Below are 16,860 nucleotides of genomic sequence, written 5' to 3' on the forward strand. Positions count from 1 at the left end.
CGAGAGCAGGAGAGGAGAGAGGGAGAGAGAGAGAGAATGAGAATCTGTTGCTTCCTGTATGAGCCCCAACCAGGGATTGAACCCGCAACCTTCAGGTGCATAGCATGATGCTCCACCCAACTGAGACACATGGCCAGGGCTAATTTCTGTTTATATTGTGAGGTAAACCAACTGGGTAAAAGGAGAATTGGGGGAGAGTAGTAGCAGGAAAATAGGTTCTTTTTCTGGTCTAATTTAGTAGTTGCATTGGAGATGTTGGGGACAGATAACATGGCATTCAGGGGAAAAAGAATCAGGAAATATCCTAGATTTTTGGCAAAACCCAAAGAACCATTTGCTAAGAGTAGAAGACTAACGGAGTTGGTTTATGGGTGGAAATCAAGACTTTATTCTTCACTTGCTAAATTGGAGAAGCCTGTTTATTAGATGACAGAAGACGATGGCAAGGATGCATATGGCCAAATAAGTATGGATTTTAGGGTCAATATAGGATGTAAAATATTGAGTCATCATTTCACATATCAAATATTATTTGAAGCAGTATATGGTAAAATAAAGTGCAATTCCAATTTTACCTAAATTGCTTGTTTTTTATGTGCTAGATTAGCAAAGAAAACATGTTAATATATTATAGGATGAAGATCAGTCCTGGCTGGTGTGGATCAGTGGATTGAACACTGTCATTTGACTCAAAGGGTCGCTGGTTCAATTCCCAGTCAGGGCACATGCCTGGGTTGTGGGCCAGGCCCCCAGTAGGAGGTGTGTGAGAGGCAACCACACATTAATGTTTCTCTCCCTCTCTTTCTCCCTCCCTTCCCCTCTCTCTAAAAATAAATAAATAAAATCTTTAAAAAATAAAAAATGAATAAAATATACTTTAAGAAAAACAAAGATCAAGGAAGTTGTTCAAAAATGATACAGAATTTAAACAAAAACATAAAAATTTAGATGTGGGTAAATGGGTGAATGTATTCAAACAGTATGAACTTCTAGTTGTAAAACAAATGTCATGAGAATATAATGTACAGTAGGATGACTCCAGTTAATAGGACTCTATTGTATATTTGAAAGTTGCTAGGAGAGGAGATCTCAAAAGTACCCATCACAAGAACAAAAAAACTATATGAGATGATGACTGTGAACCAAACTTCCTGTGGTAATTATTATACAATATAATCAAATTATTATGTCCTTTACCTTTAATTAATATAATGCTATATGTCTATATGTCAATTATATCTCAATAAAACTAGAAAAAAAACATGTATACAGCTTTAGAAAGTTATATTACTCTAACTCTAAAATGATAAAATACAAAAGCAAATGATAATAGACATGTTCAACTTCTTAGCATCACTTAAATTCAATTAAACAAACAGATTATAGTGAATACATTTGTTTTAGAGCATAGAACATTTCTCAATTAAGATAATATTGAAATATATAAATAAATTAATAGCTAATTATACTAATTACATTTGTGTATACATTAGCCAACTTTGCTCAAAAATCATAAAGCATCTTACTAATGCATTTGGGGGGGTGGCTGAAGGTTTAAATTGAGCAACGGAAGTCAGAATTACTACATATGTGCTGGAAGGAATGGATTATGGAGTACTATCACTCATTTAGTTTAAACCACATCTAATAGAATATGATGTGCATTTATAGAGTAGGTGTATTTTATTATCCTTTAAGTTTTAAATATTAAATGAAAGCAAAACCATTGTGAAACAACATCCAGAAAAACTGGCCTTCACTGTGAAATAAATCTAATTTATAGCTAACATTAAAAACATAATAAAAAAATCAAAGCTTTTTTTTTTTTACCACGGACAATTTTATAGAGTGTATGAAAATATTTCGAAAGGAAGATGTTCAGATAATGAGCAAACCTACAGTGTTCTGACTATTACAATACTAAGGGCATTTTGTAGGACTTTAGAAACCTGTTTCTTCCCACTCCCCTTCTCTAGGATAAAGTTTGAATGACTAACAGTGTGGAAAACAGCACAGAACTTCACATATATTCTACACTTGGTTTACTATTACTTTATTTAAAACATCTTGTAAAGTATTGTTACTCAGAATTCTGTAATTCTCGTGAACAAGTGTCAAGAAAGCAACATAGACTCAAGTTAAGAGTAGGCTTTAAAGGTCGGTTTTGAGTGAGTCATTTTTCCCTCCATATGATCGAAACTCATTGGTATTCAGTAAAAGCCTGACCATGAATAAAAATTGATCTCCACAGTAGTAGCCTTGGGGAAAAAACTACATGTAAGCACATGTATATTTTCTATATTTTATAATAGTAAATTATTAAGAAAATATTATAATCTGTGATAGTAAATTTGGGAAATCATGGGTGATTAAAAATAGCTGTTAAGGAAAAACCAAATGAGTAAAAATGGATTCATGAGTGAGTTTGAAAACTGGTGCCCTAGGCAAGTCCGGAGGAAGTCTGAAGGGGACAGAGTCTGAAGAGACCAGAGGAGAGGCATGGCCCTGAGGGCAGGGCGGGTGGATGGTCAGCGGCAGTGTCCTTGGGAAGGAGGCAGCTCACCCAGGCCCCTGGTTGTGAAACTACTGTCCCCACCCCAGCTGAGGCACGTCCCCTGTGGGCAGAGCTGCATGTTTTCATTCCCACATAATTCCTCAGTGCCTGGGAGTTTTTTGACCCCCAAAATCAGACTGTGGGAGACTGAATGTGTTCCCTGCCCGCTTCCGATTCATGACAACTTTTTTTTTTAGTTTTTGTAAACTGTTAACTGCCAAATCAGTGAATTACCCTGGATAATCACGAATGAACTCTATTTACTACAGCAAATATATAATAGACTAAAATATATTCTTCTAACATGCCTGAAGCACATTTGTCCACATTTAAGGGCCCAGCCTCCTCCATCTCTAACTGATGGCACACATAACATGAAACTTACCAGTTTGAAAATTCCTTAAATTCATACATTGACAAAGTATCTTTAATACTGTGGGAAAATAGGCACTGGATACAAAGAGAAAAATGACAGGAACTAAAGACAAAGTCCTCTAAGATGTATGAAAAAATGCTTAACTTCATCCAAAGTGAGAGAGAGAAATTTGCGTTTCCCCAATCAGACCAGCTGAAAATCCTGATCTTTAATAACACAGCATTGTCAGAACTATGAGGAAACAGTCATTCTTACATGCATTAGTAGCATTTTAAATGGATATCATCACCAATGAGGCAAATTGGCAATATTTGTGAAAAGTAACAAACTTACTCTGTCCGGGTGGATCAGTTGGTTGGAGCATCGCGCCGTGCACCTCAAGGTTGTGCACCAAAAGGTTGAAGGTTCGATTCCCAGTTGGGACGTGTATGGGAGGTAACCAATTAATGTTTCTGTCTCACATGGATGTTTCTCTCTTTCTTTCTTTCTCCCTTTCACTCTCTCTAAAATCAATAACCATACCCTCAGGCAAGGATTAAAAACAAAACACAACAAAAAACAAATTCATGTATCTTTTGACCCACTAAATCCATTTCTAAAAGTGTATCACAAATTTTATGTATGTGAATTGACATATATTCATGTTTATACATTGTAGTGCTATATTAGCAAAATTTTGAAAAAAATCAAATGCCTGACCATACAACAGGTGATTTATAAAATGGAAAATCATGCAATTGTACCCTAAGTCCTGATACTGAAAGGCTTCCAAGATATAAGTGAAGAAAAGCAAAGAATAGTGTTTATGTTATTTCTCTTTTGGTTCACATACGTTGGGAAGGTATTAAAGATCTACATGCCTGATTTATTGTATACACATTAGAAAGTCTGGAAGAATACCCAGGAAACTAGACAGAGTTAAGCCACTGAAGACCAAGGAATGAGAGCTATATAGGAAGAGGGATTCCAGATGGGAGGGAGTTTATCATCATAAACCTTTATATTCCTTCTGGCTTTAAACCTAAAATGTATTTTTTAAAGAAAAAAGTGAATGGGCTCCATTTACCAAGACCATGAATTTGAAAATTCTTACCTCTTAAATTCATTTACAGAAATAAAATGAGGAATACCAAAATCTGATTTTTGTTATTTTTATGGAGTTGTATTAATTCTTAATATCCCTCTAAAATTCAGATATAGTACCTAATATAAGTGGATGTCAATATATATTGAATTGTTCATCAAATTTAAATACAATCAGTTCTCCCAATCCCAAATAAATTTAAAAAATACTTTTACCTTATCGTGTAAAATTTGATGCCTAGCTTTCTTCCATTTCATCCTCCAGGTCTCTACCTTCACGATGTACCTTGCTTTGCTACTACCTCACTCTTGTCCTGCTTATGTATGGAAAAAATAGTCTTCAATCTCCTTTCAACTTTTGCCCCCTGCTGGCCATTATATACTTCATAACCAGTTGGTATTTTAAAAATAAATGTGGCCATATAATGGCTCTTAAAACCTTCACAGTCCCTCCCATTGCATTTAGAATAACACGCAAGGAGTGATGAATGAATGACTCTGTGGTCCCAGTTCAGAGTACCTCCCCCCCCCCCGCCCCCCCACCCCCCACCCCGGGATGCAGGTTTAGTTTAGGAAGCTGTTCACACAGGCCTGCTCCTGTTGTCTCTGATGGAATAGAATATGGTCATAATTAAACAGTTAGGCAATGAAAAACAAATTGACTTTTTAGGTAGTAGAGTTTTATATTCTATGAGTTTCAGTTCAATAATTTAAATACATGCACCTAAGCACCTACAGCACATCAATGGATGTACAGTACAATCACTGATTCTGTATGCCCTTGTCCCAGTGTGACCTCATGTTCATAGAGGGCTTCAAAGACTGATAAGCTAGCATACTGTGTTTAATACTGACTAATAGTAATTTATCTAAATAGGAAATTAGTAATCTTCAAATTTTGACACTATTTTGTTTTCCTTGACTGAGGAAATAAAAGGCTATTTAATCTCTAAGCTATTCCCATGTCCATTCAAACTCTCTGCTTTCATTGGAAGTAGTTTGTGATAAAAACCTGGAACACCACAAAGACAATGCCTATTGTAGGTCTTTGATTTATAAGAAAGATAGAATCTGAAAGTTCAGAGAATGCATGAGAGGCCAGCCACAGTCCATCCTAGAAAGACCAATTAGCCAACCGTTGAGTTATCCCATGTACACTTAAAAAAAGTTAATTGCTTATTTCTTTACCGCTCTGTCTCAACTTGATTACAATCCATTAGTGATCATTTATCAGATCTGTCAAAATCATTAAAGCCTGTTGTTATAAATCTTTTCCTTTTGAACCATCAAGAAATTGAAGAAAATTTCTAATGGTTGTTTCTATATTTCATTGTTATCACCAATGCTTCCTATATGTGCAATTCAATATTTTATTTTTGATTTTACTTGAAGAGATGAACGGAATAAAGTAATTTATTAAAAAATGATGTCTACAGTCTTAAGTCTTAGGAAGTCACTACTCTGTAGGTGACAGTGGAGAAAGTGTACATTCAGGAAGGGAGCACCCCTCCCTTGGGGACCTTTCTTTGTGTGAGAACTAAAAAATGTGCCCTCTCTCCACCTCCATTTACACGTGGAGGTGTGGAATTTAAATATTTTTTGACAAAGTGAAGAGAACTGTTTCTGTAATAAGTTGCTGTCAATGAGTTTTAAAACTATTTCCCTTGCAGGTTAAGAAGAAAGGCCATGAGAGGAAATGACTAAATCCTCTGTATATCTTCATTGACAGCTGATAATTAGCATGCAGCTTAGCAATAATAATTAGTTCCCTCCTGAGAAAATTTCCGGATGAACTCTGAGTTGGTTCATCTCAGTTTCGTCTTGTTTCTTTGTCCACTCCTTCCCCCAAATAATGCATGTTATTTTTAGAGGAGGAAGAACTCAAGATGAGATCCCTCCTTTTTCCCAAGTCAGCACCGTCCATTCTTTGCACTGTGTTTTCTGGAGATTACCTGAGATTCACATTTCTTTTGTCCCCTTCTTCCTGTATGTTTTCTGATTCTTTTAAATAGGCAGCTTGAAGCAGTGCAAAGGGATAAAGAAGTTAGCCATTGCTTGGTAAATATGCCAAGTGTATGGACTATAATTTAGAAGGAAGATCAGTAATAGTATTACTTAAAGTGCTGGCTTGAAAATTAAAAAGAGAAAAATAATTGAGGAAGAAAGCTTTCTGCATGAGTTTCATTTGGCTTTAGTATCTTTAGTATACACCAAAGATCTTTCTATTTTGAATCTCTATGGCAAATTAAATAAAAACATTTTAATTTTCTCCTAAGTAAGATGTATGAAAATGTCATGAATTGATAAATCAAAGCAACATGAAACATTCTGTAGTTATCTGAGACTGTTTATAAAGTAGGGATTAAAGTAATAAAAAGTAAAGCTGATATTAACTTGAATTTTCCTGTTGATGATATATATTGCTGTTGAATTATTTTGAATTATAACAAGTCCAACTATTGAATATTGAGGAACCCTTCCATTTATCTTGCTATTCATATTAGGCTCTGCAAAAATACATTTGATTTCAGACACCTAACCCCTAGTAGATTTTTCTTAGTTTCTTATGTAGGGAGTTGTATGTATAATAGATTATGGAGTCATTGTTAATAAGGAATAAGCTTTAGTAAGTCAGAAGATCTTTTTTACTCTTTTACCCTGGGGACCAGAACTAGGGATGGCATAATTTTATTTTTAATAAACTAATACATGTTCACTGGGAAATACTGATAAATTGTCACATTCATTTCATTGTATATTGAATGAAGTGAATTCCTTTTATGCAAATTACTTTTTGTCTTCTATTATGATGTCTTTTTACAGTACAGAGGTGATTGTTTTTTCTTCTTACTTTCTACTATGTTTTCTAACATTTTGATAGAGCAATAATTTATTTCCCTATCTCTGATGTCAATAAATACTTTCAAAGTTTTTTTCTAATAATTATATTTCTGCTGTTAAACTTTGGAATTACTTGATTTATTAAACTTTACTGTTTTTATTAATTATTAATTGTGTTCATGTTTTCAATGCTTTTTACAACTAAAGCATACTTTTCTACAATTTCTATACATTTTATAAATATGGGATAGATGATTGTGTCTCAATCCCAAAAGAGAACAGAAAAGGATGTATTTTCTGTGTGGAAAGTAAAGTTTATTCTTCAATTGTGAGTGACTTTAACTATTCATTTATATCAGGAAGGATGGTTGAAGATCAAACTAATAATGGAAACCCAAATTTTCATTTTTGGCAGTTGTTTGTTTCAAAGTTAATAAGATTATGTTGAACAACTATAAATAGCAGGTCAATAATTCTGTCTATTGGAAATAGAGATTGTAGTGAAGTTGTTATTATAAATGTATTCATGAGTTAAGACGAACTGGATAAGTTTGCCTATGTGACTGATACATGTTTCATAGTGACAGCTCTGATCCCCCCGAATTATAGGGACCATGTTATTTACCACATGGCTTCCACATTTAACCACAGATGCATAATTGATCTCAAAGCATCCAATCTAGAGGAAGCCAGCAATCTATGAATCTATGAACAGTTATATTCTCATCTTTGAGAATTTTGAATTGAAAGATTCAAAAGCTATGGTCATACAGTGCTGGGGTGGGTGACGGAAGGTCACATAACTGGGGGCTATGTAGACCTATATGGCCAAGAGCAAATGAATGAATAAATCCTTTAGAATCAGCGGAGTGCAGCAGTGGCGTTAAGAGAAGCAAGAAGCAAGGATGCACAGCTTCCTAAGAGATAAATTACTTTGTGCTTCTGTTGGTTTCCTGGTTACCATTAGGTCTGGTTTTCTGTGCCTGGATTTACATTACTTGGATTTAATTAATCTTCATTCATTGCAATCATTAATGTCCTAACTAATATGGCCACCCATGGCCATAAAGTCACTTTTGGTAGATTGCACTTTGACATGAATTCTGTTGGCTTGTATTGTGATATAATTATAAACAGAAGCATGACACTTGATAACCTAATTTTTAGTAATTTTATGCAATATTGTATGTAATATATAATGAGGAATTAGTATTATTGCAATTACAGAAGTTGAGAAGTCCCACAATCTGTTGTCTACAAGGCAGAGAGCCAGGAAAGCTGGTACTGAAGTTCAGTCCGAATCTGAAGGTCTAAGAATCAGGGGAGCTGATGTTCCCATTCAATCATTCAGGCTGAAAAAAAGGAGTGAATTCTACCTTCCTCCACATTTTGTTCTACTCAGACCTGCAACACATTGGATGATGCCCGCACACATTGGGGAGGGCAATCTGCTTTAGTGAGTCCACCAATTTCAAATGCTCATATATTACCCAGAAGCTCTCTGACAAATACACCTAGAAATAGTGTTTAGCCAAATATCTGGGCAACCTTGATCTAGTCGAGTTGACACAAAAAGTTAGCTATCACACCAGCAGTGCTCCTAGGCAACTGATAGAGTTTTTCTTTTCTACTATAGTGACCTCGAATTATAGGAGGCCTGGGTTCAATTGTGGCATTCACTTTAACACTGTATATGATATTAAAGAATGACTTTCAGTTAATAAAATTTATTCCACCCTTCTCATCTTATTTTTCCCCCTCATCTTCACAAACTTATATTTGTGTAAGTCATTACAGATCTTTTATGGGAATAGGGAAGTTAAATAATCAAATAAATAGAAGAAGAAACTGAAATGTGTACCTTTCATAAATACAATGTGACCTACACTCATACTGTGTACTCTCATGTCCCTCTCCATAGCCACATGGCCTTAGCAGCCATGTGGCCATGGCCGTGCGGACGCAGGAGGGAGCTTGAACACCACAGCACAGCAATGGACTGAAGCTGGAGACACGTGCTAAGTTAGCCAGATCCTGACTGGACTGCACTTTAATATGGAGGAGAAACTCTGGACACTGGCTTTTGGCTTGGCCTTGCTGAGCACATGTTGGGCTTTTCCATGGTGGGACTAATGGAGATGGGACGTTGGGAAGTACAGAGGGGAGCCCCCTTACTTTTACATCATCAGTAAAGTTTACCACAAAGCCCCGCATTCCTGTACAGGTCTCAGGAAACTCTTTTCCTTGTGACACCACAAGAACTCGCCTCCCACCGATAACAGATTATATACTATATTTTTTATATAATACACAAATATTTTTAAAAACTTTTCCAGGTTTGAAATACAGTTGATATATAACATTGTTTAAATGTATATGTTATAAGAGGACCACCACACAAAATTTAGTTATCCACCCATCAGCTCACAAAGAATATTTTTCTTATGATGAGAACTTTTAAGATCTTTTCTCATAGCAACTTGCAAACATGCAATACAGTATTGATAAGGCACTGTGTATTTTAATTTTTTGAGTAACACATTTAAAAGCCATCATATTTCTGATAAAATGAGTGGTAACTACACAGTTTCAATAGGTATAAGAACAGAGCCGTGAGACAAGTATTATAAAGTTATTTTTCTTTTCTCTTGTGTTTAGCATTCATTTCCTTTTGTATTTCAGAGCTCTTGGAATTAAACAGAACGTCCATCTTCCATAGCCCTTTTGGATTTCTTGATCTCCATACAATGCTGCTAGATGAATATCAAGAGAGACTCTTCGTGGGAGGCAAGGACCTTGTGTATTCCCTCAGCTTGGAACAGATTAACAATGGCTATAGAGAGGTATGAAAATATCAGACTGTATTTCAAAAGGGAAAGAAAAGGGGCGAGGGGGATATCTTCTTGCATGGGTGTTATTTGGATTATTTTTTATTACCCGAGTGATGCTTTTATTGAAAAAACAAAGTATTCATTAAAATGAAGTCATCTTGAGAAAAGTTTACAAATTGAGAATATATAACATTGAACTTTTAATCATGATTGACCTCTCTATTCCCAGGAGATCTCAAATAGGTGCATCTGACATTCCTCTTGCATGATGTCCCTTGTCACCACATTCAGTGTCCTGAGACCTGGATTTGGGACGTGCTGATTTACCAGCATTCCCTTTAGGCTCTAGTATGCCTCAAATCCCAGCCCAAATGGACATGTGATATGAGTATAGGTAACTCAGGCACTTCTGTTGGTTAATATCACTAATTCAGGTGGATGGTCCTTAAACCAGGTGGATTAAAGTATAATAATAAAATAGGTAAGTGCCCAATATTTTTGAGAAAAGACTCTAAGATGATAAGAAAAGTAGTTCGTATCGTCTATGCTTATGCAGAGTTAAAATGAGCTAAGTTTTTTTCAGGCCCATATCAACCTTACCTAAAAATGTAGAAATATTTAGACCAGAGTATTTTTTGGCATAAATGTATGTATTACACAATGTATTTTCTTTATAATTTCCTTATTTATTTTTATGTTTGTCAAAATGACTGATGTCCACATTTGTAAGTCATTTAAAAACAATTTATGATGAAAAGCATCATTCCTTCATCCCTTCCAGTTCCTTATTGGGAGAGGAAATCATTTAAAATTCAGTTGCTATTTCTCCTGGTACTTACCCACATATTTCTAAATGAAATTTGTGGACTGTACTTTCTTGGTACCATTGATTTGAGACAGTCTTTGTTGATATTTTTCTTAAGGAAGATGAGGTTTCCTTTTTACACCCCCTCTGGCTCGGCTCTATTACTACAACCACTTCAGCACCAACCCCATGTCATCAGCCCCCGTCTCTGTAGGGCTATGCCACAATTTTTAGTTAAGTCATAATTATTTACATTGTTATAACTAGGAAAATAGATCACACTTCTTTCTTTTTCTTTTTTTTTTGCAGTTTTCTTATTTTTCCTAGGATTAAATGTTATCTCATTTTTATTTGCTTAGTCTTTTATTTTACTTTCAAGAATTTTTTACCAAACTCTCTACCAGATTTTTTATACTTCTGTCACTGTGGTAAAAACATGTTTCCATTAGTCCCATGTGATTGGTTTTTAAATTAAACGTATCCCTAATTTTCTTTTCAACCTGGACTTGAACTTCACCATCATTCTTGAGCATCCCCTCAATTTCAAACTTCTATGTAACCCATGTCTTCTTTTGGGGGGTTTATTCTGACATTTTACTGAACACACATTCTACCACCTTCTTGAAGAAAGATCCAAAGTAAAATTTTGAGTTTTGTATGTTCTAAAATAATATTATTCAAATTTTATTCATAATTGTTAGATATAAAATTCTAAGATAAAAATAATTTTCTTCAGAATTAAATTTAAATTTTCAGTACCACAGCTGAGAAGTCTCATTTTAGAATTTTGTATGACCTGTTTTCTGCCACCCCTTCCCTCTAATGCTGATCCCATGAGCCTCTGTTTTTGAAATTTCTCTGAGATTTGATCTTTTTTCATCCACTGTGCTGGGATGAAAATGGACCTACTCTGGGGGACCCCCGTGGCTTTCAGCTCTGGAAAGCATTCATTATTACTTTGATATTTTTTCTTCTTTTCCTTTTCTTCTTGACTCTCTTTCTAGGACTGCTATAAGTAAGCTTTTTTTTTTACTTTTTAATTTTTTACATTTTATCAATTATAGTTTACAATTAATATTATTTTGTATTGGTTTCAGGTACACAGCAGAGTCAGCTTTTTCGTTTCTCAATTGTCTCACCTTACTGTTTATCAAACAGATTTTTGAACCATTTTTTCTTGTTCTCATTGGGACCCTAGCTGCGAGTTTCTGAGAAGCTGTGAAATTTCCGTCATGAATCAGCTTGCTCACTGGCTCCCTTCACCTTCCAGGCATTTAGATTTAGCTTTTTAGTGCCAGTCAACACTGGGCCACTTGAAGAACTTACAAAATGTTGCTGGTATTTCTTTGACAAATCTATTTAACTTCTGTTTGTCCTTTCTGAATTATGTCTTTCTACTTCTGTCTTTGTAGTCACAAGATGGAGTAGAAGCCCGTATTGTCTATCCCTCTAACTCCTTTTTTCTATCTTCAATGATATTTTTTCTGTAGTTCTCAAAAGAGAGGATTGATCTCTTGCTCTCTCTCTCTCTACAGACGACACACACACACGTCCCCACTTAGCGCCATCAATAGGTTCTTGGGACTGTGGAGAAAAGACAGCTAATGAAACCTGTTTTACTTTAGGCTAATTGTTGCAAATAAGAGTTAAGTTCCTACGGCATCTCATCAATGTTATAATGAAATGGTGTAATTTGAGGACCTGCTCTGTGTGTGTAAACACAGCCAGAAGATATATATTAAGGGATCTGACACCCTGGAGATTAGGACTCTGCATTGTGGAAGTAGCTCATATATCCCACACATGTACGCAGCGACCTTCTCCTTCCTTTTAGTGCTTATTTCTCTCCTTCCTTGAGTGGTCTTGTTCCCAGTAACTGTGGTATTCACCATATTGCTTTCTTCTTTTTCTCTCAGACCATGTACACATTCTGATTTTCTGTGAAGGAATATCTAAGCTAAGTATCATAAATATGGGGGCCCTAGAATAATCTTTGTTATAGACTGAATTGTGTCTCCTCATATTCCTATGTTTAAGCCCTAACCCCCAGTATCACAAAATGTGACTATTTGGAGATAAGGCCTTTACAGATGTGATTAAGTTCAAATGAGCCTGTTAGGGTGGGCCCTAATCCAAGCTGACCGGTGTCCTTGTTAAGAGAGGAAATTCTGGCACACAAAACGGCATCAGGGATGTACAGCCACAAAGGAAATACTATTGAGCACACAGAAGGCAGCCATTTCCAAGTTAAGGAAAGAGGCTTCAGAAAAAACCAGTCCTGCTGACACCTTGATCTTAGACTTCCAACCTTGAGAACAAAATAAATTTCTGTTGTTTAAGCCACCCAGTCTGTGGTGATGTTATGACAGGCTTAGCAAACTAATATAGTCCCCATGTTAAAATTAAAGATATGTGAATATTGAAAGATCCCTCAAGGGATCTGACACCCAGAAGATTAAGAATCTGCATTAAGGAAGGAAGTAGTTCTTCAATAGCTGTCCTTGGATCAGGCTCATGCAACTCTACAGAGTGGGTATCTGGAATCCACCTGTATAACAAGCTTTCAAGACGAGTGTACGTGCACAAAACCTCCTAACAATTTTCCTGAGCTGTTTTTTCCTGTGTGGAATGAAAACCAAGAGATAGCAGCTTTCCGCTCTAATGTGATTCCCCTTTAGAGTGGAGGAAATTGAATCGCCTACTTCTCCTTTATTGTTTTGGCCTAATTGTACCTTCAGGCCTTTCATGCAGGAAAGACTGGCTTTTATGGAGGAAATGACCTGTGAAAACTATCTAAGGGTATGAGACCTGAAGAATGACGAGCTTTTATGAACTGCATCTTAGGGCACTAAATAAACTACTGTGGCCATGGAAGCTCCAGGGTGCCATCAGCAAGGATGTAGCCATGCAGATGATGAAATGGAATCACTTGCTTGCACTCAAGGGTCAATCCTCATTTTGTGAGGCCTGAAGTGTATATGATTTGGTGGACCTCTTCAGGAAATATAATTAATCCAAGCTTATAAATTTCAAAATTGCTAAGGCCCCTCCCAGAGTCATGAAAGGGAGGGTACCAGTAAGGGGTCCTGAGGCTTAAGCTTTGAGACTATAAAATAAGCTATAAAATATTTATAATGTAATGGAGAAGAGATATATAAATGTCACATACATCTAAATGTCATGTACATATATATGTCAAACATACATATATATTTCATAGATAGCATGTAACTCAAGGTCCAAATTAAATGCTAGAAAGTACAAAAAGCTGGGAGTTGGGGTTTCCTGGAGGAAATGTAATTTAAGTGGGATTTTGAACAATAATTGGATTTTTACTCAGACATATTAGTAGTGGGAATAGAGGGAGTAGGGGGAAGAAGGACAGAAATTTTGGGGTCATTTGAAATGATGACTGCCATCTTTGGCTGAGCCCTTAAACAGGGAAAGTGAAGTCATGGGAGCGGGAACAGAGTACAGAGTGAGAGTTAAAGATGGAAATGTGGCTGCGAACAGACCCTGAGGAATAACGACTGCTGTGTTGTTGAAACTAATCTTCGAGGCAATGCAGGAACCAGTGGAAGATTCTGAATATGTGCGTAACATAATCAGAGTTGTAGCTCAGTGTGATTGTTTTAGCAGCAGCGTATTGTATGAAAGAAAGGCAGAGAACACAGCCAGGTAACAGAATTTAAAGCAGGTCCATCTCTCTTAGCGACTGTGCTCTTCCCACTACATCTTGAGAACCAGGTTATTGCTTTGGTGTGAACTTCATGTCTCCCAAATTGGCCTTCCGTGTACCGTTAGTTCTGCCTTTTGTCATGAGGTGTTTCTTTCCTTTTGGTTCTTTTTCGCTTTACATGACTACGGTTTACCTCAGTAATCGTTAAGAAACTAGTGGGGCCATTAGATGTTGGTGATACTGGTGGACAAAATTACTGACGAGTAGAAGAAACTGTATCCCCCTTGTTTGCTTATGACAAAGGTTAAGGGCCCAGGATGTTCTATTGGGTTGGCCAAAAAGTCCGTTACATTTCTTCTGTAAAATAAAAGACACATTTTTCATTTTCACCAATAACTTCATTAATTTGGATATCTTGAATATGTCAGCCCTTTCTCACTATTGGCTTCTAGTGGGTAGGGGCCGGAGGTGCTGCTAGATATCTTCCAATGCATGAGACAGCCCCACAGCAAGGAATTATTTGGCCAAAATGTCAGTGGTACCAAAAACCTTTACAAACCACTTTTGACATGTTTGATCAGTCACAACACCTTCACCATACCTTGTACAAATCTTTTCTTTTTTGCATTTCAGTTGCATTTTTACCTTTCTTGAAATCATAAAGTATTACGTCCTGAAAATGTTGCATGTTTTCTTCCATCTTCAATTTTAAAATGGGTGCACAAAAAAATCGCCAATTTTGATGTTATTTTTAAACATACACTGATATGACAGCTGTCACAATACAATCTAACAAAATGGTTTCAAATGAAGTTAAAGACAACTAAGCAGTACTAGAGCCATTGTACAGAAAAAACATAACGGACTTTTTGACTAACTCAGTAGTGTTCAACCAGAGGAAAGAGATTAGCTTGTCTGTGTTCTGTCTATATGGCCCCTTGCAGCCCGTGCACATTTGAAAATTACTAAGACTTGCTAAAAGCAAATCAAAATTATAACCAGCTTGAGGTCTATAATTTTTTTTTTATTCCACAAAGAAATGTTTGTTTATTTGAGCTATATCTTATGGGACTTTATAGAATATTCCATATTTAGTAATGAACTATTTAAAACAAATTTTCACACAACTTTTTGTTTCTAAATTTCAGCTTTTTTCCCTACAATTATTCTCACCATATTATTTTAAACTAAAATTACACTAGTTAATTTGGATATCTGTAGATACACTACTTAATTTGGATATCTCTGTTAAACAGATGTTTGTAATAATATTTATACTTTCTCATTTATTGAACTTGATTGCATCAATGGTAAAAATATCATATTTTAGAAGTTAATTTTTTTATTGAGTGGGAGAAAGACATTGAACTATAACTTGTATATAAATAACAGATGATATTTCATATTAATGATAGCAATTGAGTAAATTTCATCCATTAAAAAGGGCATGTGCCAGGCCAATAATATTTGTGTAGTAATAATATTGTTTTAATTCAAATGCTTTGGAGTATAAGCATTTCAAGTACAAATTGTGTCTATAATCCAAAAAATTATAATTCTGGCATATAAACTACTTGAATAATGACAGTCATTATGTTAAGTACAAAAGCATAAACACTAAAAGGATAAAATGTGTCAAGTTAAAGACCACCACTTATAAACCATTAGGATTCTTAATGTGTTATATTTAAAAGAGATTCTTTGCAAGCAACACTCTGTGGCAGATGATCAAAACCATCTGACCCATTTTGAGCTCGCTCTAGCAGCAAAGGCTAACCTATTCAGGTGCTCTCTCCTCTGCAAGACAAGCCTTTACATAGACTTAGGCAGTGTAAAAAATAAAATAAAACAAAATCTATTCTCTCCATTTTAATGGTACTTCTAGGACAAAATTAATATATATGTTAATGGACACTGGTACTGTGCACTCATATGTAAAATATAGAAAGGAAAACTAAAATATAAACACATGCTTTCATTAGAATAATAGAAGTAGGAAGAGAATATTAGATGAAATTATAATAGTGTCTTAGTCACTTAAATGTATTTCATGAAAAGAGACATATTAACTGAATGATTGTATTATTTTGTTTTATTTTATTTTATTTGCTCAGTCCCTCTACTGACCCATCCAGCCTAATTTTATTATTTTAAATATAAGAAAAATCATCTTCTTTTTGACAGTAAAATTATTTCTTCTTTATTTGTTTTTTCTTGCTCTACTAAATCTCTGTATGTCATAACTACTTGTAACAATGAGTTGTTAAATTGTTCATCCTGGTATGATTATGAGACTCTATATACAGTCCAGAAAATAATTGCTCTGTACTTTAATTTTAATTTTATTTTATTTTATCTTTCTCCTTAGAGATATGCAAGAATAGAAAATGGCCTTTTAATATGCATTGAACAATTAAATTATTTTGTAGGAATATTGTAATGAAATTATGCATATTTAGCTTTTGGCTTTTTGCACCTTGTTGGTGCAAAGTATTTGGAAATATAATTACATCTAGCTTAATTGCCTTTAAAAATGCTTTGTGCAGAACAAATATGTTAATTTTATGGGTTTCACTGATGCTAAACTCTGGAGCAGAACCAAAAGACATCCTGACTGCCAAAAAAGAGTAAAGAAAATCATTTTCCTTACTATCTTTCCTTACTAACATTTGTACATAATGGCTTTAAAAT

At 35.2% G+C, this 16,860-nt stretch overlaps 1 protein-coding gene and 1 non-coding gene across 2 annotated transcripts in view; both read left to right on the forward strand.

Annotated features, from left to right (window-relative positions):
• SEMA3E (semaphorin 3E) overlaps positions 1–16,860 on the forward strand; it is a 249,828-nt gene that overhangs the window by 135,080 nt on the left and 97,888 nt on the right. The window contains exon 2 of the mRNA XM_024559078.3: positions 9,537–9,697. Within this exon, the coding sequence (XP_024414846.2) occupies positions 9,537–9,697 (161 nt within the window). The remainder of the gene's footprint in view (positions 1–9,536; positions 9,698–16,860) is intronic.
• On the forward strand, positions 15,875–16,000 carry LOC112303724 (small nucleolar RNA SNORA28). Its single transcript, XR_002974680.1, has one exon. It is a non-coding gene; the product is annotated as a small nucleolar RNA SNORA28 (small nucleolar RNA).

This window comes from Desmodus rotundus, chromosome 6 (genome assembly GCF_022682495.2).
Source record: "Desmodus rotundus isolate HL8 chromosome 6, HLdesRot8A.1, whole genome shotgun sequence".
Lineage (NCBI taxonomy): Eukaryota > Metazoa > Chordata > Mammalia > Chiroptera > Phyllostomidae > Desmodus > Desmodus rotundus.